The sequence below is a fragment of the Zootermopsis nevadensis genome, unplaced genomic scaffold (genome assembly GCF_977971745.1).
Source record: "Zootermopsis nevadensis isolate Lab colony 2312 unplaced genomic scaffold, Znev_1.0 Znev_ptg000016l, whole genome shotgun sequence".
In the NCBI taxonomy this organism is placed as follows: domain Eukaryota; kingdom Metazoa; phylum Arthropoda; class Insecta; order Blattodea; family Termopsidae; genus Zootermopsis; species Zootermopsis nevadensis.
In genome coordinates, this window is record NW_028259148.1 from 12,097,763 (window position 1) to 12,120,262 (window position 22,500).

Consider the following 22,500-nt stretch of genomic DNA (forward strand, 5'->3'; position numbering starts at 1 on the left):
AAATTCGAAGTATGTGTCAGTTCAAATGTTGAATGTGTTCGTCTTTCATCTGTTACTGTCAAAGTTCATATTTAGATAACATGAAACCTCAGATACATTGATTTTGTGGCGGATGTATGTCTGGCATTCATTCTCCTTTCCCATATTTTACCCATAAAACTAGGTCTGCAACATTCCAAATCTTTATTATATTCAATATGCTTTTGAAACGGTTGGAGTCACAGTTCTTTTTGTACATCTTGTGTTAACCTCTCTTTACCATATACGTTTCTAAATGGAGTATTGGCAACATGGCCATGACATCATTTTCTACCAATGAGACGTCGATATGAAGGCACGTGACTTTGGATGGAAAACTCAATACCTTGAAAGTACTTCGTGGACGGCCGGGTTTAGTCAACTGTCATTGTAGCTGTGAACGTGTTGGGACGTGTTTACTGCTGTTTCGAAGGTCGTGTTGTGTTAGGTGTAACAACGATGGCAAACAACAGAGCAACAAAATCTGGTTTCGCTGCTGAGGCTCAGAGAAAGGTAAAGTAATATTGAATTCAGAAAACAAATCCTGTTTGTCCGGGGCATAACTTGACCTCTGTGTTATTCGCTGGTACATAATAAGATTGGCGCCGAATTCAAATATCGTCAGCCGGCCGGCGAACGAACGAAGTGCATCGACAGAGACTACAAGCACCCCCATAAAATCACTTGCATCCTGTAAAAATCTTTGTATTTGGAAACATCTGTAAGCTAACTGGGTTTCATAGTTGAATATCTTCAATAGGTCAGCCACGTCATGAGTTGCAACGCATCCCGCCATTCGATACGCAAAATGAATTTTCTGAAAATGAATCCAATTTATGTGGTATTGACAAATTATTTATTCATTAGCTCCTTTTAAAGAAATCAATTTCTTATCCAGTTACGTGTTTAGTGTCGAGTGTATAACGTGATGATCTGAATATTGAAAGCCCTGTTGAACCTGTAAAGAGACCATAAGGAAGTATTGACCTAAAGTCAGGGCCGGTCTTAACGCATGCTCCAAGTTACAGAATAGTGCCCCACGAAATGTGGGACCCCAAAAGTAGATTATAAATTCTAATGTAGCTTTATTTAGTAATTTTTTCACATCAATGCTAGTATAGTGCTTCCATTCACATAAGTTTTATGCTAATTTTTAAATGTTTTTTTCAATAGGGATAATAAATGGAGGTTTAAGCTTCAGAATTTTTTTGACCTCTTAAAACTTGACATGGCTTAGGGCCTCAGAAGGTCAAAGTCCGGCTCTGTCTGTAGTCATTCTTATTCACGCCGTTTATATGTTTCTGTCTTCATTTGGAGTATGTGGCGAGACTGTAGCTCACCATCGAAATAACCACTCATTGTTATAATACTAGGGCAGAACGCTCCTTTCGGAGCTCCTCGGAGGGGCTGGTCAAGTTTTTAAAAAGCAACCAACCCCTTCGGGGGTTTTAAAATCTTAAGACACTAAACTCGGCATTGTTGTGTTCCACAACAATGCCGAGTTAGTTTATAGTTGACATTGTTTATGACGTCATTTTTTGACGACAAATTGGCTGACGACAACGGGGAATCAGAAATTTTTATAGTAGATAAGATATTCCTGCGACTGATACATTATACAGTGCTGAAGATGAAACTGTTGTAATACATAGTTCAATCTGTTCACTGTAGTTATACATAATTATAAATAAATCGTATAACACACTCAGCTATTTTAATTAAGTTCATATAAATTACATAACCTCAAAATTGGACTCGTCTTCTGCAGGATTAGAAGAGAACAGTTTTGAATTAAGAAATTCGTGAATCTTTACTTCTTATTGTTGTTTAGTTTAACATAATTTGGTGTAGGATATTGTTTATGTTGTAAAAGTTGGTATTATATATATATTTTGATTATGTCGGGGTGCATTGTCACACGTTCATGTGACTCATGTTAAGTGTTATCTGTTGTAGCATAGCCCACACAGTTGTTTGGTTCTTGGAATATCAGGTGTCTCTCACGGACACGTTTATTGAAATCAGTTAGCAAAAGAATTTTCTGTGCTTTATTTTTCCAAAAATGAAATGTTACGTGGCCATAGCTTTAATGAAACCAGAGGTTCGTTCATGAGAACCTAACCTCTAAACCCAGTCCGGAGCCAGATGTGTTGAGTCTGTGTCCTAACATCCATTAATATTATTCTATTCATGCCTGTGTCTTCCAAATGGTCTCTTTCCGTCAGATTTTCAGACCAACGTCAGCCGGCCCCACCCATCTGATGTTCCTTGTGATTTTATCGCCCAATTCTTAAGTGGCGAGTAAAAATGAAGCTCATTTCACAGTTTTCTCTATTCTGTTTTTAATTTCTCTCTCGAAGGTCCACACATTCGATTTGCACTTTTTCAAAGTTTGATGTGTTTTGTAATTGTTATCAGTTTTTAATCTCAACAAGATTTTCTTTAAAAGAAATTGACGGTAAACTGGATCTGAATTTGCAAGCAATTTTCGTAATGGGAGTGGGAACTTGGTTTTGGTGCTTTGAGTATTTTATATTAACTTCAGGTTCAGAGCTGTGGAAAGTAACTTTGAAATATCTAAAGAAGACAGCAAATTATGAAGCTTATTTTTTTTGTATTAATTAGTAGTTTATAAAGTACGTAATTTCAACAGTCTCTATGATTGCTAATGAATGTTACAACTTCTAGTAAATTTGTAGAGTAATTTTTGCTTCGATACTGTAATGATTTGTGTTGATGAACGTGTGTGTGTGTTTACTTCTGTGAAGAAAGTCTCTCATTTTCTAAGTGTCGTGTTTCACTGTTCTGTTGGAAATCGGTCAACTTGTCGTCACCAATGTTACTCGAAACGAACTTGAAATCTGCTTCTGATACCTTAATTTGTTTTAGGTACTAGTGGGTTATCGGGTCACATCGCTTTAAAAATAGGTTAGGTTAGGTTAGGTTAGTTTGGGTTAGGTTAGTTTGGGTTAGGTTAGTTTGGGTTAGGTTAGGTTAGTTTGGGTTAGGTTAGTTTGGGTTAGGAAGGTTAGTTTGGGTTAGGTTAGGTTAGTTTGGGTTAGGTTAGTTTGGGTTAGGTTAGGTTAGTTTGGGTTAGGTTAGTTTGGGTTAGGTTAGTTTGGGTTAGGTTAGGTTAGATTAGGTTAGGTTAGTTATTTATTGAAATAAAATATAATAACTTTCAAGTATATGTCATTTATCCACACACATTAACCTAACCTAACCTATTTTTAAAGCGATGTGTCCCGATAACCCACGAGTACCTTTTTTATGTCGAATAGTTAGCTCCTCGTATTTCGTTAATTTTGCTGTTTTGCGGTCTTCGTAAACGTCTCGAACTTCGTAATCTTTCCTTCTGAAACAGGATGTGGACTTCCTCATCCTCTTTATTTATGAAACAAGAAGTTATCAGAATTAAGAGACCGTGTTCTTGCAGCCCAAAAATAGGGAAAATTTTAATACAAGAATAATTACACTACGTAATAAAGTAATGTTTGCTGTTCATAAATTTCTTTTGTCTTTGTAGTTTTTACACGTAACCTAAAGGTTACCTGCTGTCTAAGTTTTATCATAAAAAATATTGTGGCAAAATTAACGAATATCTTTGTTATGTGACTATAAATTTCATGTATGTGGAAATAGTGATTATCACACGCAACTGGGAAGCACAATATAGATTTGAAGTAGTTAATGTATTATTATTTTTCCTTTAAAAATAATTAAGAAAACGTGACAAATGCTCAGGTCTTTGTCAGACCATTAAAATTGGAGGAATATGAAAGGAATTTTATATTATATACCACAACAGCCACGTGTTATTATTATTTAAATACGTAAGCGCTGTGGTGTGATTGCATTTTCTCATGGCCTGACTTCTCGACCAGAATTCACCACTGGAAGGAAGTATTGTATTTTATTGTTTAAAATGAACAGAAGTGTGGCGTGATATCCCCGAAAAGTTTTTTGAAAATCTATCAGTTTATTCATAAAGTAAGGAAAGCGGGCTAAAATGTTTCTGAAATTAGTTGATACGTTTACACCTGCAAGGCTGTACGCAGACAGATTCAAAATTAAAAAGCCATTTTTTGATCTAAGGTGGCTAAATGTTTTCACTTGTGTCGTAATGTTTATACCGCCTTGATGTAGTTTCGTTAATCAGATGGACGTCTTTTAAGGCTAGTCTGCCATGACTTGATATCTAGATCTGGAACAATGGTAACAGATTGTACCATGTGAAAATACGTTTAACATTAAGGTAACTTTGCGTTTCCCCCCTGTAATATAGTTCAGAAGTTCTGTATCCTGTATTTTCAAGTACGTAGCTGGTCGTAGTAAATTTCTTTCAGAGTTTATTCCTGCTCGATTTGAGTCTAATGTAAAATTACAATTAGCATTGAAATTTTGAACCCGCCACGGTGGTCTATCGGTTAGAACGCTGGCCTTGTAATCTTGGGGTCTCGGAGTCGATTCCCGGCGGTGCCCGAATTTATAACTTGTGTAGGGCAAGGCCGTGGTCTAGGCAACACGGAGTTTTCCTCCGTGGCATCCCAACAATTACTCCATTCACACACAGAAGAAGGCAATGGCAAACCACTTCTGGATCATCTGCCAAGAACGTATATGAACAGGTCCCAGTCCGAGAAAAGGATGGAAGGATCCTGTTCATATGGACCTGTCGTCAAACAGAACACTAAATAATAATAAGATGAGGTGGTCTAGCGGTTAGAACGCTGGCCTTGTAATCCTGGGGTCTCGGGTTCGATTCCCGGCGGTGCCCGAATTTATAACTTGTGTTGGGCAAGGCCGTGGCCGGTTTCTCCGTGGCATCCCAAAAATTACTCCATTCTCATCTTCATCATCATTGCGGGCGCACCCTGGGCAATGCACCCACGCCCCGAGTCTCATAAATTGTAGATCCGGTATTTTACTGCTAACCCAAAGTAATGTCTTATACATGCCATTTTTCAGAATTAAGAACATTATCAAATTCTGTTTAAAATCCATCCTACAGTTGCTCCAGTTATTTAGTGATTGCAGATTTATGTTAGAAGAGGTAAGATTCTGAGTTGTTGCGCTATGTAGTCTGGCGATCGCCCTGATGATGGAAGCAGCAAGAACTTCCGAAACGTTGGTAAACTTCTATCAGACTACGTGGCGCAAAACCCCAAAAGACAACCTCCTACAGAGATAAGATTTCTGCTCAATGATAATGAATATGGATTATTTGTACCTAAAGCCACAGAGGAGACTTGGGATTATATTTTCAGCAACTGAAAGCAGATCGCTGTTTGTGAAAATCAGCTTTCAGAGTAAGAGACTACATTTTTTACTGATAACTCTTCTAGTAAGAGAAATCCAGTGCTGCTGATACCTCAGCATATACCATTGCATACTATAGGCGACTTAAATCCAGTTTGCTTTAATGTGTAGTCTCTTTGTCTTTCGTAATGGCTGTACTTGGAGATTCTCATTAAAATTCTGTGTCAGTTTCATGTTTCTTTCATATGTGCCATTCACTTTTGATGTAATTATCGTAACGACGTCTGGTGAGCTCCATAAATTCCACATTTTTTATTATTATTTTCCATTTATATGCAGGAGGAAGCCAATTCAGATCTCGACAAGTTGTGACTGAACATCAGCGTGGTTTTTCTCTGTTACTCCAGACTAATGATGGGATTCTAACTTGATGTAACGTACTTCCTAACGATTGAGTGTGGCAGTTTCATTAAACTGATTGGCTGCCACGTGGCCTAGGATGATATTTGCGTAGGATATAGGCATTCAGTAAGGAAATAACCCATCATTTCACTGCAGTTCCTCAGTGGTGAGGTTTTCTTGGCCAGACGTGCAGCTCCCCAATGCCTTCTCCCCCAGAAGAGTACAAGTTCCGATGAAAACAAACTCTCCTGTTCTGACAGGTTATACCTTGTTATAGGCTGACACACACAGACGACAGAAAGAGATACACAAACGTCTTTTTACGTACGAGAGGCTTTAGATACCGAGTGATGGCATAATAAAAAGTGATAGTGGAACCACGGTTCCGGAGAATTTGACGTAAATACGTCTATACGGAAAGGAAGTCTATATATTGGCTTTATTCTAAATATTTCCTTTATACATGCTTTACAATTGAGTGAAGTTTGATTAAAACATTGCTTATTTAACTTGAATTAGTTATGCTTAAGATGGGTCTGTGGTAGATGAATGTAATGTAAAGTAATGTAATGTAATGATATGTAATGTAATGTAAGGTACGGTTTTATTTTTATTTAGTGTTCTGTCTGACGACAGGTCCATATGAACAGGATCCTTCCATCCTTTTCTCGGACTGGGACCTGTTCATATACGTTCTTGGCAGATGATCCAGAAGTGGTTTGCCATTGCCTTCTTCTGTGTGTGAATGGAGTAATTGTTGGGATGCCACGAAGGAAAACTCCGTGTTGCCTAGACCACGGCCTTGCCCAACACAAGTTATAAATTCGGGCACTGCCGGGAATCGAACCCGAGACCCCAGGATTACAAGGCCAGCGTTCTAACCGCTAGACCACCTCATCTTATTATTAGTTAGTGTTCTGTTTGACGACAGGTCCATATGAACAGGATCCTTCCATCCTTTTCTCGGACTGGGACCTGTTCATATACGTTCTTGGCAGATGATCCAGAAGTGGTTTGCCATTGCCTTCTTCTGTGTGTGAATGAAGTAATTGTTGGGATGCCACGGAGGAAAACTCCGTGTTGCCTAGACCACGGCCTTTCCCAACACAAGTTATAAATTCGGGCACCGCCGGGAATCGAACCCGAGACCCCAGGATTACAAGGCCAGCGTTCTAACCGCTAGACCACCGTAATGTAATGAAATGTTTTATAGGTAACAACAATGCCGAGTAAACACGACGTTTCCTAGGTAACCAGGTTACACTTTTTCGTTCCCCTTTTTCGCCGAATGACCCTTCCTTATAGACGTATTTACGTCAAAAATTAGGATACGTTCAAGTGTATTTTTTTAAAAAGATGTCGAAAGTCTGTTGGGAACCTGTTCTGTTCATTTAGAATTAACAAATTTATTTCTTACAGTGACTGAACCTTGATTTAGTAATGTACAGACTAGCTTTATGGTCATTTTAGAATACTTCAGAATTTTGTTCATAGATGGCGCAGTCAAAGTTGAAATGCGGTAAAACACTAAACTTTTTAATCATGTATGAAGCTGAGTAAGCAGACATGGCTGACAGTTGAGACCGAGAAGATCGGTGGTTGCTTCAAATACCTGCCAGTGTGAGCCATTACAAGCTGAAAACCAGTTTAACCTCTACACAGCGTTCATGTCATCGACTGTGGACTAGGCTCGAGTGTACGAACTATCCTTGGCCTAGATAGGAATAGTATCACGCTTTGACCTTGGCTTATATGGAAGACGTTAGAAATACGTTCGAGAACTACTTTTTCAGTTCACATTCTCGGTGTCCCAGGACTCGAGACCGGCCATCATGTTCGTGCAAGCGTTGTAGGGGGCTCTGGAAAATACAGCCACATAAAAAAGTTCTGTTTGCAGTCGGAAGACACGATTTAATTCTGAGTTGCTTCCAGAGTCTGCGTAATGCGTGGACATTTTGGTAAGACGTGGATTTTTGTGTATCAGTTGAATTGTTATTCGGATTATGTCTCTCGTTTGGTTTATGACGTAATTGGTCCTCAGCAGCTGGTACTAATACCATTACTCGGTCGTCGAAACTTTGTAGAAGTGCTGTATGTATCGAGGGGTACACGAGACGTCGTGTTTCAGGTCACACCCTCTATTAATCCTGGCGTGGGAGAGAGACAGTTGAAAGAAACCTTTCTTTTGTTTCGTTTCGATGCAAAGTTTCGGAAACTTGGCTTGTATAGCTCACGTCATGACTGGCTACGGCCTGGGCGATTGGGATTCGATCCTCGACAGAGGCAGATCATTTTGTTCTGCGTCCAGATCGACAGTGGGGCCCACATAGTCTTCTCTTCAGTGGTGTAATGGGGCCCTTTCCCGGGGGTAAAGAGCTTTCGAGGCGTGCTGCTGACAGCTCACCCCTAGAAAATGAGTAGGATCTCTCCCTTAAGTGCCAACATCGGTATGTAACCGGTCGGTTGTATTTTCCGAACGTAGATTTAGACATTTTGGTCATTTTAGAACACCCTGTGCCAGAATGTGTTTTGGCGGAAATACACTTTCGTTCAAAAACTTTCGCTCTGTAAAAGCTGTGTGTCAGGTAGCAGTGAGAGTGTCAAATTATAAGGGACTGCGATGTTAAGGCTTTGACCGGGATGTTAAATCTTATGTGGTACCGCCTGATTCGACTTCTAATGGTTAAGTGAAGTGCTTTCTTCGCGGTACGGTCTGGATTCGTAAATATTATGAAGACGAGCTTCGGCTTCAAAGGGTTAACCAGCTGATTTTCGTAATGGTGAGGTGTAGTGTTTTCTTCGCGGTACGGACTGAATTCATAAATAATATTCAGACGATCTTCGGCTTCAAAGGGTTGAACAGCAATTAACGAAAGTGATAATTGAGGACTGCAAATACCGAGATGTAGCGTGATCGACTCGTTTGCCATATATGGCTGGCGATTACTCCGTTGGCTACGCGGTGACTCATTCTACACGCGGCCTAGTGGCATACAAGTAAAGAAATCTAAGCCAGTTTAATAATACTGAGACAGAAGTTGTTTGTGAATGCCATATTTGGAATAGAGTTCCAGCTGTTGGCTGGCGAAGTTACCCAACGACGAGATCCCATTCAGATCTCAGCATTTCGAAGCTGTTTTAAACTTTATTCTTGTCTCCCCTGTCCTGCGTCCCTGAGTCGTCGTAGGTCGTGACATTTCAGGACGGGGACTGCTTGGGACAGACAGGCTCTGGGGTCCCTTTGTGTTTGTAAGGGTTATCGGAGGGCTACTGAAGCGTGAATCCGTTTGCTCATCTTTACACAGTGCTCTTGTGTCTCATTTGACTTCGTAGTAAATCTCCAGGTTGGCGGATGAATTTAAAATGGACGAAATAGTTAAATTTTCAAGAAGAAATTATTTTAGCAGTTCTTTTCTGTAGTTTATTTAAAAGAATGCTGGGAACTATTTGCATGTGAATGATAGAGGAGACATTTTAAATAAGAATACGTGATAATGATGTGGTAGACAAAATGATTATATTAAATTTGTATTAATACAATGTTTGTGAAGTGATTTAGGTGAAGAAGTCTATCACACAAAATTAGGGGTTTCGTGGGTGGGTCTTGTTGTATTATATACACAATTCTGATCATACGTTCAAACGAAGGTTTCGTAAAGGAAGACCATAACCTAAAATCACGTTATTGTAATCATCTGCTCCCAGTCCCCAGTGACTTCCGTTTCCACCAGGCCATATCTTGTTAAGCTTGCGTGTGGGATGAAGACATGTGGTGGGAAAATATTTGTATCCAGAATTATCCATTATTTTAAGCATTTCACGCTATAAGAGTTTTTGAAAAGTCACATTTTGGTTTGGGTAATTCCTTTATATGAAACTGTGCAACTTACAAAATCACTCAAAGACGGTCCATCATACAACGTAGATCACTTACAGGCTGGTTCATTTTATTGAAAGAAAATTGCGAAAGGATGTGGATATTTGTGTCAGTGTGCAGGGTAGTGTCTTTAGTGTTTATTAGTTCTGTCAAGAATATGGCAGCGCAGTACATCCGTGCTGTTAATGTGAATAAATGGGCACACAGTCAGTAGGAGGAACATTGCAAGTAACTCTACTGGAAAGTACTAGAAATTGGAGCATGGAGTGGGCACAGGAGACGCGAGGAACTCTGGAACTATAGACCACTCCAACTAGGGTGAGAGGCGGTCAAAACAAATTCCCCTCTCCTCCCACTCATTTTGAAACACGTTACTGTCTGTCCTGAAAACATAATCCTGCTATCATTTTGGTACTTCCTTCTCGAAGGTATCACCACCTTGTCGAAGGCAATCTGCCGGGTGAGGAGGCTTGCGTGCTCAAATGACCCTTAGGGCTATGCCGGCCTGAGCTTCGGCTCATGGTAGGGTCACCCAAGCCGGACAGGTCTAAGGAGATGCGCTAGACTAAGAGTGATACCCTGGTCCTCCAGGTTGGGGGTTGGGTGTAGGGCTAACAACCTTTCACCTTTAAAAAAAATATGTGTTACGAAAAAATCAACCAAGCCTCGGATCAGGACGGACTCTTTGGCACGACCACGGCAATTGAAAAAGGACATGAGTTTTCGTACTTGGAACATTAGGAGCCTCTATAGGGCTGGGGCACTGAAATCAGTGTGTAGGGAATTAGGGAATTATAAGTTAGACTTAGTGGCAGTGCAGGAAGTGCGATGGGAGGGGGAGGGCACGATCCCAGTGGACAATTTTACATTTTTCTATGGAAAGGGGAATGACAATCATCAGCTAGGGACGGGTTTTTTTGTTCATAGCAGAATTAGGGCAGCAGTTAAGAGAGTAGAATTTGTTAGTGACAGGTTGTCTTACGTAATTTTGGAAGGACGTTGGTGCGACATCATTGTCCTTAATGTTCATGCCCCAACTGAAGACAAAAGCGATGATATCAAGGATAGCTTTTATGAAGAATTGGAATCAGTATTTGATACATTTGGCAAGTATCACATGAAAATTCTGCTAGGAGATTTCAATGCAAAAATTGGGAGGGAGGATGTCTTCAAACCCACAATAGGCAGCGAGAGTCTCCATGCACTTAGTAATGATAATGGCGTCAGAGCAGTGACCTTCGCTACGTCAAAAGATTTAATTGTAAAAAGTACAAAATTTCCACACCGTGATGTTCATAAATACACTTGGACTTCCCCAGATGGCAGAACACACAATCAAATAGATCATGTTTTAGTAGATAAGAGAAGGCAGACAAATGTAATTGATGTGAGATCATTCAGAGGAGCAGATTGCGACACTGATCATTATCTGGTGGTAGCAAAAGTGAGGGAGCGGCTTTCAGTAAGTAGACGAACTAAACAAAATTTTGACACAGAAAGATTTGATTTGAAAAAATTAAGTGAGGGAGAGGCAAAGGAACAATATCAAGTTGAAATTTCGAATAGGTTTCAAATTTTAGAGACAAATGAGGATAATGAAAGTGTGGACATCAACAGGGAGTGGGAAAATGTCAGAAACTGCATCAAAATTTCAGCAAAAGAGAAACTAGGATACTACAGGAGAAAGCAAAATAAACCGTGGTTTGATGAAGAATGTTCAAAATTAATAGATCGAAGGAAGCAAACAAAATTTCAATGGTTGCAGAACCCAAACAAAACAAATGCGGATAATCTATGTAACGTGAGACGTGAGGCTAGTAGAACCTTTAGGACTAAGAAAAGGGAATACCTGAAGGGCAAAATTGCTGAACTTGAGACAAATAATAAGGAAAAAAACATCAGAGACCTGTACAGAGGCATTAATAACTTTAAGAAAGGATATCAACCCCAGACTAATTTGGTAAAGGATGATAGTGGCAATTTGCTTGCAGATCCAATAAAAATTGTGAATAGGTGGAAAAATTTCTTTAGCGAGCTCTTAAATGTTCATAATACTGGTGATATTAGACAGATTAAAATGCATACAGCTGAACTGTTGGTGCCAGAACCTAGCTTAGATGAAGTGGAACTAGCCATTGGGAAGTTGAAAAGTTATAAATCTCCAGGAATTGATCAGATTCCGGCCGAATTAATTAAAGCAGGTGGCAAAGGGTTGCATATGAGGATCCATAAGCTTATTCAGTTAATTTGGGATAAGGAAGAGATGCCACATCAATGGAAGGAATCCATAATTATTCCTATTTATAAGAAGGGGGACAAGACTGAGTGTGGTAATTACCGAGGAATATCGCTGCTATCAACCTCATACAAAATTCTATCCAACATTCTTTTGGCAAGATTAACCCCATATGCGAATGAAACTATTGGGGATCATCAGTGTGGGTTCAGACGAAACAGATCAACGATTGATCAGATCTTTTGCATTCGTCAGATACTAGAGAAAAAATGGGAGTTCGGTGGGACTGTACATCAGTTATTTATAGATTTCAAAAAAGCCTATGACTCTGTGAAGAGAGAAGTGCTATATAATATTCTTATTGAATTTGGTATACCAAAGAAGCTAGTGGGTCTAATAAAAATGTGCTTAAATGAAACCTGCAGCAAAATTCGAGTAGGTAAATATGTATCTGAGACATTCCTCATCAAGAACGGTCTAAAACAAGGAGATGCTTTGTCTCCCTTGCTCTTTAACTTTGCGCTAGAATACGCCATCAGGAAAGTCCAAGGTAGGCAGGAGGGTTTGCAATTGAACGGGACACATCAGCTATTGGCATATGCTGATGATGTTAATTTATTGGGGGACGATATAAATACAATAAAGAGGAACGCAGAAGTTTTACTAGAGGCTGGTAGACAAGTGGGGCTGGAAGTAAATTCAGAAAAAACTAAGTACATGTTAGTATCTCGTCATCAGAAGACAGGCGGGCAAAATTATCTTAGGGTGGCTAATAAATCCTTTGAAAGGGTTACAAAGTTCAAATATTTGGGAACAACAATAACAAATCAAAATGATACTTGTGAGGAAGTTAGGAGGAGACTAAATTCCGGAAATGCTTGCTACTTCTCAGTCCAAAATATTTTGTCTTCCCGTCTGATTTCTAAGAACCTGAAAATTAAAGTATACAAAACAATAATCTTGCCTGTTGTTTTGTATGGGTGCGAAACATGGTCTCTCACTCAGAGGGAGGAACACAGATTGCAGGTGTTTGAGAATCGGGTGTTGAGGAGGATATTTGGGCCTAAGAGGGAAGACGATGGGGCGTGGAGAAAACTGCACAATGACGAGCTTAAAAATCTGTACTGCTCCCCCAGTATTGTGAGGGTGATTAAGTCGAGAAGAGTGAGATGGGCGGGACATGTAGCGCGCATGGATGGGACAAGAGGTGTGCACCGGGTACTGGTTGGGAAACCTGAAGGGAAGAGACCGCTGGGGAGACCTAGACGTAGATGGGAGGATAATCTCAGGCGGGATCTATCCGAGATAGGAGTTGAAGGAAACTGGATTTTGTTGGCCCAGGACAGGGTCCGGTGGAGGGCTTTGGTTAATTCGGTGATGAACCTTCGGGTTCGGTAAGCCATCTAGTTAGTTAGTTATCATTTTGGTACTTTCTCTATTACTGTAATGTTCTCTGTCTACTACATTAAAATAAAACGTAACTTTATATTATACGCACCAGTCACTAGGCCTCGCGAACAGATAAACTCTTACTTGATAAATGTGACTTCACAAAAATTTGTTACAAGTCACAGAGCTCACGAAAGAATGTTTTCCTAATGGGTAGTCCGTCAACTGGCTGTTCAGCGCGCTGTTCCAATTGATATGCACCCACCCCAAATCGTTTGTACAGAAAGAACTTAAGCTGCTTGTATAACTGTGTCATTTAACACTATTTATGCTATAAAGTGTTGCCAAAATGATGCTCCAAATCTTTATCGCTGCAAAGAATAATATAATTGCTATTGCATTCTTTTTTTTTAAAAAAGAACAGTGATACGAAATGACGCCGGAAGAGGGACAAGGTTAGGAAGCGGTAAGAGACCTTCCCCCTACGCGACTTTGTTTACATCGCCTCTTATCTTACCTGGAACACAGTTAAGTATAGTTCAGGCGAATTATACGCCGGCTTCTCATTGCGGAGGTCCAAGTTCGTGCCCAGCCCAGCCTATGTAGGATGTGTGACTGCCAAAATGACACTGGGACAGGTGTTTCTCCGAGTCCTTGGGTTTCCTCCGCATTTCGACAGACAGTCTTACTCCAGTGCAACAAAAATCCTTCTTGAGAAGCCAGATTCCTCGCCTTTTAAATATTCCGAATGTTCATTACCGTGTTCACAAGAGCCGACCACTGGACCATATTCTAGAGACAGATGTAACCAACCAACTCGTTACACTCGGTTTCTTTAAGGCTTTGACCGGGATGTTCTTTTGTTAAATCTTATGTGGTACCGCCTGATTCGACTTCTAATGGTTAAGTGAAGTGTTTTCTTCGCGGTACGGTCTGGATTCGTAAATATTATGAAGACGAGCTTCGGCTTCAAAGGGTTAACCAGCTGATTTTCGTAATGGTGAGGTGTAGTGTTTTCTTCGCGGTACGGTCTGGATTCGTAAATATTATGAAGACGAGCTTCGGCTTCAAAGGGTTAAAGAACCATTTTGTGTTTTATTTTCGTCTACGCCGTGGTGTCCCAAGTGGTCTCTTACCTTCAGGTTTTGAAATAATGTTTTATCTCTCTCTGTGCTACGTGCCCAACGCATCTCACCCTCCCCCCCCCCCCGATTTGAAGACCTCATATTTGGTGAAGAATGCAAATTCTGTTACGTGCTAATGATTTTAGGTCGGAATATACTCCTCAAACACCTTCTCAGACAGACTTTTTCCCTTTTGAGCGAAATATCAAGTTTCATGTAAAAAACAACAAAGGAACAGATATAGTTAAAGCTTCATGTAGTCATCATCTGTTTTTTAAAGTTTATAATCAGTCAAGTATGAGCTCGAAAATGAAACGTCCAAATACCCATATTTATGTAGGTATTTCCCGTTGTTTCTGTGCACAGAACACGCTCCTAAAGTTATGTCGTCCCTGCGACGTAGTCGGCCCGGCAGGCAACCGATGCGCGCATGCGTAAACCCCCCCCCCCCCTCCCCAGTTCCTGTGCGGAGGCATTTGGTGTCTCGCTGTTTGCAGTATCGTTATTTTGTTTTCATCGTTGTGGGATGTGCCTACTGCTATAACCAGAACGAGAATGATGTTTTTCGGTCTCCTGGTAATTCAGCACGTGACTTCCAGACAGCATACGTCACATATTTTCTTAATTCTCGGGCCGTGCCTGATGTTTTGTGTGTGTCTGTCAGTCTCTCTCTCTCAAACGCCATAGATGGGACATAGATTTTAAATGTCTGGGAACCGAGTACCAAGGAGAATATTTTGAAGTGGGGAAAAAGTAGCGGGAGCCTGGAAAAAATCGCGTAATCTGCAGATATTATTAAGGCAACGAAATCAAGGATGATATAGGTCGGACCTTTCGAACGAATAGAAAACCTGAGAAGTGCGTACAGAGTTTTAATTGGAAACCCTAAAGGGAAGAGAACACTTTGGGACCAAAGCATGGATAGCAGGATAATATTAAAATGGATTTTACAAGGCCACGACCGTTTCCTTCCACTTAATTCTGTTTATTGCATCTTTTTCCTGTGGCTTTACAACCCAGTGTCGTTCTTGGCCGCCGCCTTTCGAAGGTTTCTTAGTCTTTTTTAAGTGTGCATTTGTGGGTAGTGAGTGACCAGCCCACTGACTTGCAGAATTTCTGCTCAGTCCTGATTTTGTCTGCCGGAAACATCTTAGTAGAGAATCAGGTTCTTTTACATCAATCAGAATTCAATGTGTACGTCCTTCGTGGTTGATTAGGAGGAAATCCACGAATTTCGATTGAGTCTTGCGTCCTGGGGGCGTCTCTCGGCGGAAGAACGGAGTAGAGGCGATGTATGTGAACAATTTCCGTAGTGCGTCACGGTCTAAGCACTGGGTTTAGAGAAATGCCATCACGAGGATGGCATGCGGTCTAAAGGCAAGGAGCCGGACTTCCCGGAACTTCTCACAGCCTTTCCCTCCGGCGAATTTCACAAACGAAAAACTAAAAATGTCCTTGTAACGCAATGCCATTGGACCTGAACATTGTAAGATTTGAGGTTTTCACGGCGGTGATTTTGAAGATGGCTGGTTGTCTCCTGGGTTGTTGAGCCGTGTAGTCTGTGTAGAAGCTTACTCATCGCCTTGATGATGGAGGCAGTAAGGGCCCCTGAAACGTCGGTGAACTTATACCAGACTACACGGCGCAACAACCCAGGAGACAGCCATCTTCGACCTGAACATTGTTTAATTTCAAATAGGTTACAGTTTAGTACAGCCATTTCTGTAAGAATTATGTACTTACCAAACTGATCAATACAGATTTTCAATTTTAATTTTTTTCTCATTCATTTGTTTTGTTCTTTCTTCCTTAATTCATTCCGTAGTTCATTTAACCATTTGAAGTACGAAACTTATCTAAATGATACGTATTTAAAAATTGAGGACGTACGTGAAAGAGAACAGTGCATTTCAATTACAGTGATCAGTTGGTTGGTTTATTCTGATAAATCCACGAAACTAATAGAATCCAATATTGTTCAAAATGAAGAGTTCCTGAACGTTTAAGTTGGTAGGTCCGCTTTGCGTGCAGTTAGCCAACGGGCGGGCTTCTTTGTTTCTGGTCTGTGTCAGGAATGCCCCTTATTAAATCACGGAAACAAAATTGTATGAACAGAAAACAGCTTATATCTACACAGGCTTCTCCGTTAATTTTTATATTGGTTTTCCTTTTAAGATCTTTCCGTGTGTCAAAGGTTAATTTAACGTTTTTCCCCCTCTGTTTTATTTGCTGATTTTTAATTAGAGTCGTAACCCTGACATTGAGAATGGTCTGAAACGCGAAGATGCCGTATCACTGATGTTTTTCAACTTTTCCTCAGAATATTCCGTTCGGATGATGTAATAAAACCAGGAGGGACCAACTGAATTACGTGTATCAGCTTCTTGTCTGTGTTGATATTCGGCGAAAATAGGAATATCATAACAGATAAGCTCGTAGACCCTAGTGAGGAGATTGATAATAGAAGTAAACTCAGGGGACTCTAATCAATAGTTCAATGTATCATCACGAAAATGCAGGGCAAAGTCATAAATATGGCAAAAGGAATTGCGTTCACCGAGAAATTAATGAACAGTCTAAATTAAGGGATGTTTGCTATAATTCATCTCTGAATATTTTTATTTTCCTGTTTGCAACTTAAACTGTGGATATTTTGAAATTTAACATGTGTTTTTAAACCTTTGGAGTACGAAACTGACATGAATAGTATTTACAAATGTAGTTCGTACCCCAAATGAAAGAAGGCCCCCTCCATTATAATAACTTTGTTAATGTTGAGATGATATTGTTGCGTCATATTGTGATGATTATAATTGTTTAATTTTAACCGTCTAATCACAATAAAATATTTTATTAAATATTAAAATATTATTACTATAATTAACATTTAATATTTAAAATATATTAAAATATATTAAATGATGCTCTTTCTATCGAAATGTTCGATTTACAATTAGAGCATCATCTTTTTCACGACATGTTTCGGTTTTCAATGAACCATCTTCAGGTGTATAATCGATATAAATTTAAATGTAATATTCTAAATGCAATCCTTCGTCAGATGTCCATTAAATATCGGAAAGTTATCCTCTTCTAGATAAATTGTACTTTGTTATCACATTCAATGTTGTTTCGTAAACGTATGTCGCGTATAGTGTGATCTTTTCGTGGGTGAAATGTTTGTAGTGATTTTTTTATAATCAGCCAGATATGAAGAGTGGAGGTCCGCCTAGAAGTAATGTTGTGTTGGAACTCTTTGTTAATGTTGTTTTGGGGGAATAATTGCTGTTTATTCCGAGGAGCATTTGAATACGTACATAGATGCACTCTGTGGGGAGAATGCAGTATTACAGGATGTTAAGCAGGTGGTACATTCAGGCTTATTGTCTGAATTACCTTTGAGGTTATGTTGTATGGCCTTAGAGAAGTAAACAGTGCAAATTGGTCCGAAACAGCCTGAGAAATGAACTACATCAGACGAGCACAGAAAAAAAAATCAACCAACCAAAACGCTAGCTGGTTCTGCGCAAGCGCGAGACATCGTCTCTTGCTAGGTAACACCATTCCTGCGTAATTCAGCTGAAACAGAACGGTTTTATGCTGTTTTTCCCCCAGCTGTTTCGACACCCAGTCGTCGTATCAACACCAGCTGTGAATTATGCTGACGGACACAAATGATGGCCGCTGAGTTTCGGACGAATCTGCCCTTGTACTGTCACGTGACCGCGCCAGCCAATCAGATTGTCACGTGCTGTACGCTCGCTCAGATAGTTGATGTGTCAAGTATTCAGATGCTTCAAGCGTGAAGCGGACCGCGTGTCTGTCCACGGTGTTGCCAAAACGTAAGAACGTGCTGCTGAAGCATGCGATATAAGGTATGTTAGTGTTGGCAACGTCGCAATTTGTATTTCCTTGTCGCCCGCCTTCGTTTTTGTCGGTCAGTTGGTACGTTTGTAATTATATGCCCGCTTCCATGTTATTATCTTTAAGTTTGTGTTGACCCAGCAGTAATTTACTCGGGGTTACTGACTAATTTGGCTTCTAGAGTCATATTAATAATGTACAACGACGGTTATGCTGATATCACGTTATTAGAATTGTTGAATATAACTTACGAGCAGTGCAACGGAGATTTACCTGTGCCCTGAAAGGGTGGACATATTTATAGGCACGGTCTGTATTGTCCGAGAAATTTGCAATGTTCGTGGTCATTGTACTATGTGGATAACATAACCTCAGAAAATGAAAGCAGTATGTATTGAATCAGCCTGTGTAGTGGCTACCGTACTTTAAGAGGTCAATAGAGTTCTTGCTTTCGTGTGTTTGTGGTACCCGATTGTTTCAGATTGAATTGTGCCCCCCCCCCCCCTCTACGAGTATTGGAATCGAATCGGGAGGTCGACGTTGGATAGGAATATCGTGTATTTATTGCAGGTGAAATGACTGACTCACTGCAGACTGTATCTCCCACCTGTTGTGTATTTGAGTAAGCTTAACTGGCCATCGTGACTTCTCATTCTAGTCCTTGTTTCATCGCTACTCAAATATCACCATCTTTTACTTTCGTCCTCAGTTCATCTTGTTTTTATAAAGCGACTTGCCAGCCGGTTTCGTTATTTTATGTAACTCAATGAATCGGTGTTGTTCAGTCAAGAAAATGACTGGGCGCTGGTTGTTCGACCGGGATTCGATTCCTGACAGGTGCAGTGATTTTTCCCCTTTCAGTCACATGCAGATTGGCACTGGGGCTTCATTCTGACTCATATCTGTTGCGTACCTGGCCTTGTTTTTACGGGATTAAAGCGGAGTGTGACGCTTATAAACCTGTAGCTGTGTGCTTTAGTGTTCAGGTTTTTAGGTAAGAATATTAAGAATACTGGGATACTGGGAACGACCCGTTCTTCAAGTGCCTGAGCACTGCGGGTCCCAACTTTTCGTTGGCTTTGATCTATAGACATTCGGTAGGACTCCTTGGACGAGGGATCGGCCCGTCGCAAGGCCTCTACCTGTACACAGAAAAACGCGGACAGACATCCGTGGCTTGAGTGGGATTCGAACCCACGGTCCCAGCGACCAAGCGGCACAAGGCCCACGCCTCAGACCGCGAGGCCACTGCGAACCCCTTTATTAAGAATAGACATAATTTCGATTTCTTATTGCGTACTTTGCCAGGTTTTCAAAAATTATTAGCTACGTCTAAACAAAGAATGTCCTGCATTACATTCAGTATTTTGTGACACGAAAGCATACATGATTTTTCTCGTTGTAAAATTTAACTTAAGGTCACAAATGTTTAAAGTTCTAGTACGTGGTTGACGACGCAGTAGATTGAGTCTATTATAGGGTTTATACAATGTTCTGTTTAAAATATTCCTTAAATTAAAGTGTGATGGCGTCAGGTACTCTACGTCTTATCACAAGTTCCGGAAAAATGATAATTTAGAAAATTTCTCAGCCGTGGTATTAGTGCTCAACTTGGTCTAATTTTCTCGTGAATGATTTATAAACGGGAAATTCCAGTGACAGCTCATTCAGAGGAAAATGTCCAAGCGATTACTCCAGATGAGCGAATGTAGCTCATTTTCTCCGGTAAATGTAAAAGTGGTTTTTTTTCCGCTGTCAGACTTGGATTGTATTTAGTTCAGTACAAGTATTTTTGCTGAAAATGTTTTTATTTTCATTACACATTTCACAAAACCACTGAGAATGCAAGCCGACGATGTAGATCGTGTTCGCGCGGAGACTTGCAGTTTCCCACGTCGTATTCTGCGGAATGCGGAATGCGACTGGCAGTTGTTTTACTTACGGACAGCTCTTCTGTAGGGTAGAATGAACGTCTGTGAAGTTCCCCGCGCACTTTCACATTACACCGTCTCTTGCTTTACTTGGAAGAGAGTGCATTGTGCGTGTCTGGGATTCTTCCGTCTTCGTGAGGCTTAGTTTAGTTCTGTATTCATTTATCCGATGTAGTTTTACAGTAGCACTTAGCAAAAAACGAAGTTCTGCTGTTTTGAGTGACAAAGTTTTATCTGTCATTTTACGTTTATATTTTTGAGATGATAATGTTGCGTCATATTGTGATGATTATAATTGTTTAATTTTAACCGTCTAATCACAATAAAATATTTTATTAAATATTAAAATATTATTACTACAATTAACATTTAATATTTAAAATATTTAAAATATATTAAAATGATGCTCTTTCTATCGAAATGTTCGATTTACAATTAGAGCATCATCTTTTTCACGACATGTTTCGGTTTTCAATGAACCATCTTCAGGTGTATAATCGATATATATATATATATATATATATATATATATACATTTGAATTTATATCGATTATACACCTGAAGATGGTTCATTGAAAACCGAAACATGTCGTGAAAAAGATGATGCTCTAATTGTAAATCGAACATTTCGATAGAAAGAGCATCATTTTAATATATTTTAAATATTTTAAATATTGAATGTTAATTGTAGTAATATTTTAATATTTAATAAAATATTTTATTGTGATTAGACGGTTAAAATTAAACAACGTTTATATTTTTGCCTTCCTCGGTGGGTCCTGGGCGCTTGGTTAGTGGTATTGCGGGTTCGAATCCCTCTCAAAGCATGAATATTTGCCCTCGTCTTTTTGTATTGTGCTGTCCTGTGTAGGCAGAGGACTTTCGACGGGTTTGTCACCACCCCGTCCAAGGAGTCCTGCCAGATGTCGAATAAACACGGGTTTTGGAACCTAATCTGTTACGCGAAGCTGCTTAGGTTTTCCGAGACACGAACATACATTTTGAGTAACGTCATTCAGATACTGGCAGGATTTTAAATCTCATTTGCATGTTCGCCCTACTTATCTATGTCGTAAGAAACTCGCCTCTTTCCATATCTGCTTCATGCGATGCTATTAACAGTTTATTTCTCGTTGTATTTGCGATGTGTGTTTGGGACCGGTTTGTAAGCTCAAATAATGAATCTCTGCTTTGGTGATGATGGAAGCTAGTTGCAATCACTTGGTGTTTAGATACATTTTTCTTCTTAATTATCTCCTGAAATAGTATCTCGTAAGTTTTGTATCCTCTCAGCTTTTCCCAGATCTACGGCTAAACGACTCGAAGGCCACAGGACATTTTATTTAAACTACATTACAGTTTTTTACAAATGCTACTAAGTTACTTTTAGAAACAGGTCCACACATCACTCGACTTTCTTTAAGAGAAAAAAACAGTCATTAGTGAGATGTTTGATCCGTCTCTGTGTCGTGTTTGATTTGTTTTTCCCCCTTTCCGATTTGCATGTCTTCGTCTAAGTGTTCGTCAGTAAGACGCGGCCTAGTCTGACTTTTTTTCTGTAAGCGAGCAGTTCGCAGAGAAACCAGGTAAATACTTTTAATTATACACAGTGACAGTTTTTGAAACAAAGCTGTTCAGGACGCAGAAGATATATCGGAGAAGCGATATTTTACGTTAATTTGTGGCTTTTTGCTAATTTAAGCGAAAATATAAATACTGCTAAGGATCTTGTATCATTTATTTAGTGTTCTGTCTGACGACAGGTTCATATGAACAGGATCCTTCCATCCTTTTCTCGGACTGGGACCTGTTCATATACGTTCTTGGCAGATGATCCAGAAGTGGTTTGCCATTGCCTTCTTCTGTGTGTGAATGGAGTAATTGTTGGGATGCCACGGAGGAAAACTCCGTGTTGCCTAGACCACGGCCTTGCCCAACACAAGTTATAAATTCGGGCACCGCCGGGAATCGAACCCGAGTCCCCAGGATTACAAGGCCAGCGTTCTAACCGCTAGACCACCGTGGCGACCGTGTCTTAATACCTGGATTTAAATGTGGGCGAATCATTTCCAAGTCATTAGCTGTCGTGGTCTTCATTTACATGTCCTCTCCTTGTGACCCCCCTCTATCAGCCATCTTTAAATACTCCTTTGTTTCACGTATGACGTTATATACGTCAACGATAATAGCCACATCCTTGAAATCGTGACAGGAAGACAAACCCTGTGTGCGGTCGCTTGTTGTGGATAGACGTTTAAGATATAATAACTGCTAAGCTCCATAGTTGGATGTAGAAGTTCTCGAATTGTATGTAGCGTACCACATACAGCTCGAAACAGATGAACGACGACTAGCATTATTGTCTGGTGAACGAATATAAATTTTCTACGCCATCAGGA

The 22,500-nt window shown here is 40.0% G+C and overlaps 1 protein-coding gene across 1 annotated transcript in view; it reads left to right on the forward strand.

Annotated features, from left to right (window-relative positions):
• The first annotated feature begins 371 nt into the window (after positions 1-371).
• The window catches only part of Chd64 (transgelin calponin-3), a 59,903-nt gene continuing 37,774 nt past the window's right edge, over positions 372-22,500 (forward strand). The window contains exon 1 of the mRNA XM_022083238.2: positions 372-531. Coding sequence (XP_021938930.1) covers positions 478-531 — 54 coding nt within the window. The 5' untranslated portion in view covers positions 372-477. The remainder of the gene's footprint in view (positions 532-22,500) is intronic.